Genomic DNA, 910 nt, shown 5'->3' on the forward strand with positions numbered 1-910 from the left:
AACGTCCCGTTTCATCATGCAGCCCTAGTGACTCTCCGGGCTGTCACTCTCGTCTGGTATTGCCAGCGGTATGACTAAAGCCTCTTGCAAAAGTTTGCAGCATTCGTCGGAGGCCGACTACAGCTCCCAGAGTTCCCGGGCGCTTCCCGAAGCCGATTGGCTGAACAGTTGGCTCCACAGGGAGGTGTATCCCCCGCCTCCCCGGGAAACAGGCGTCTGATTGGCTGCGCCTCGGGGCTTTTGTGTCCCCGCCCTCCCCCGGGGACCGCAGCGGGCTGAGAGGCACTGCTGGTGTCAGAGCCGGGCGAGCGCTGGCAGTTCCGCGGCGGGGATGCTGAGGAGCGCTGGGTCCGCGAGAAGCGCTGGCCACTGCGGACTTCCGAGGCACTCGCGCCCGTGAGAACCCCCGCGTCGCGGCCAATACCTGGCCCCCAAGACCATCTACTATTCCGAGAACCAGACTAGGAGAAGAGTCCAGCGCAGCAGCCGTCGTCCTCCGGATTGCGAGCGTCCTGGAACCCCTAGAGACACCCCGGAGTTCCAGAAGCTCCCCGGCGGCCCCAAGCCCCGGCTTCCTGCGAGCGCCGGTCCAAGACCCCCTCCAGTGCACCGGTCGTCTCCTCGCCGCGGCTGGGTCCGGCGCACACCATGATCGTTGCCGACCCGGAGTGCCGCTCCGATCTCAAGGGCTACCTGCCGTTCGCCCGGGGCGGCGTCGGAGACCCGGGGGCCGGAGAGGTAAGCGGCAACCGAGCGACGCCACACTTCCCGGAGCCGCGTTCGAGCCTCGGGCTGTCCGGAGCTGAGTCCGCGCGCCCCCCGGGCGCTGGGAGGGAGTGGAGCGCGTAAGCCCGGAGCTGGCTTGCATCAACCGCAGCCGCCCCTCGGCCCCTCCCCCTACCTCCCTCCC

General features: G+C 68.2%; 1 protein-coding gene across 1 annotated transcript in view; it reads left to right on the plus strand.

Annotated features, from left to right (window-relative positions):
- Nucleotides 1-285: 285 nt before the first annotated feature.
- Sesn2 (sestrin 2) overlaps nucleotides 286-910 on the plus strand; it is a gene marked incomplete in the record, with an annotated part of 24,561 nt that continues 23,936 nt past the window's right edge. Inside the window, 1 exon segment of the mRNA XM_005394946.2 lies at nucleotides 286-738. Within this exon segment, the coding sequence (XP_005395003.2) occupies nucleotides 649-738 (90 nt within the window).

Source organism: Chinchilla lanigera, unplaced genomic scaffold, assembly GCF_000276665.1.
Source record: "Chinchilla lanigera isolate Chin_1 unplaced genomic scaffold, ChiLan1.0 scaffold00051, whole genome shotgun sequence".
In the NCBI taxonomy this organism is placed as follows: domain Eukaryota; kingdom Metazoa; phylum Chordata; class Mammalia; order Rodentia; family Chinchillidae; genus Chinchilla; species Chinchilla lanigera.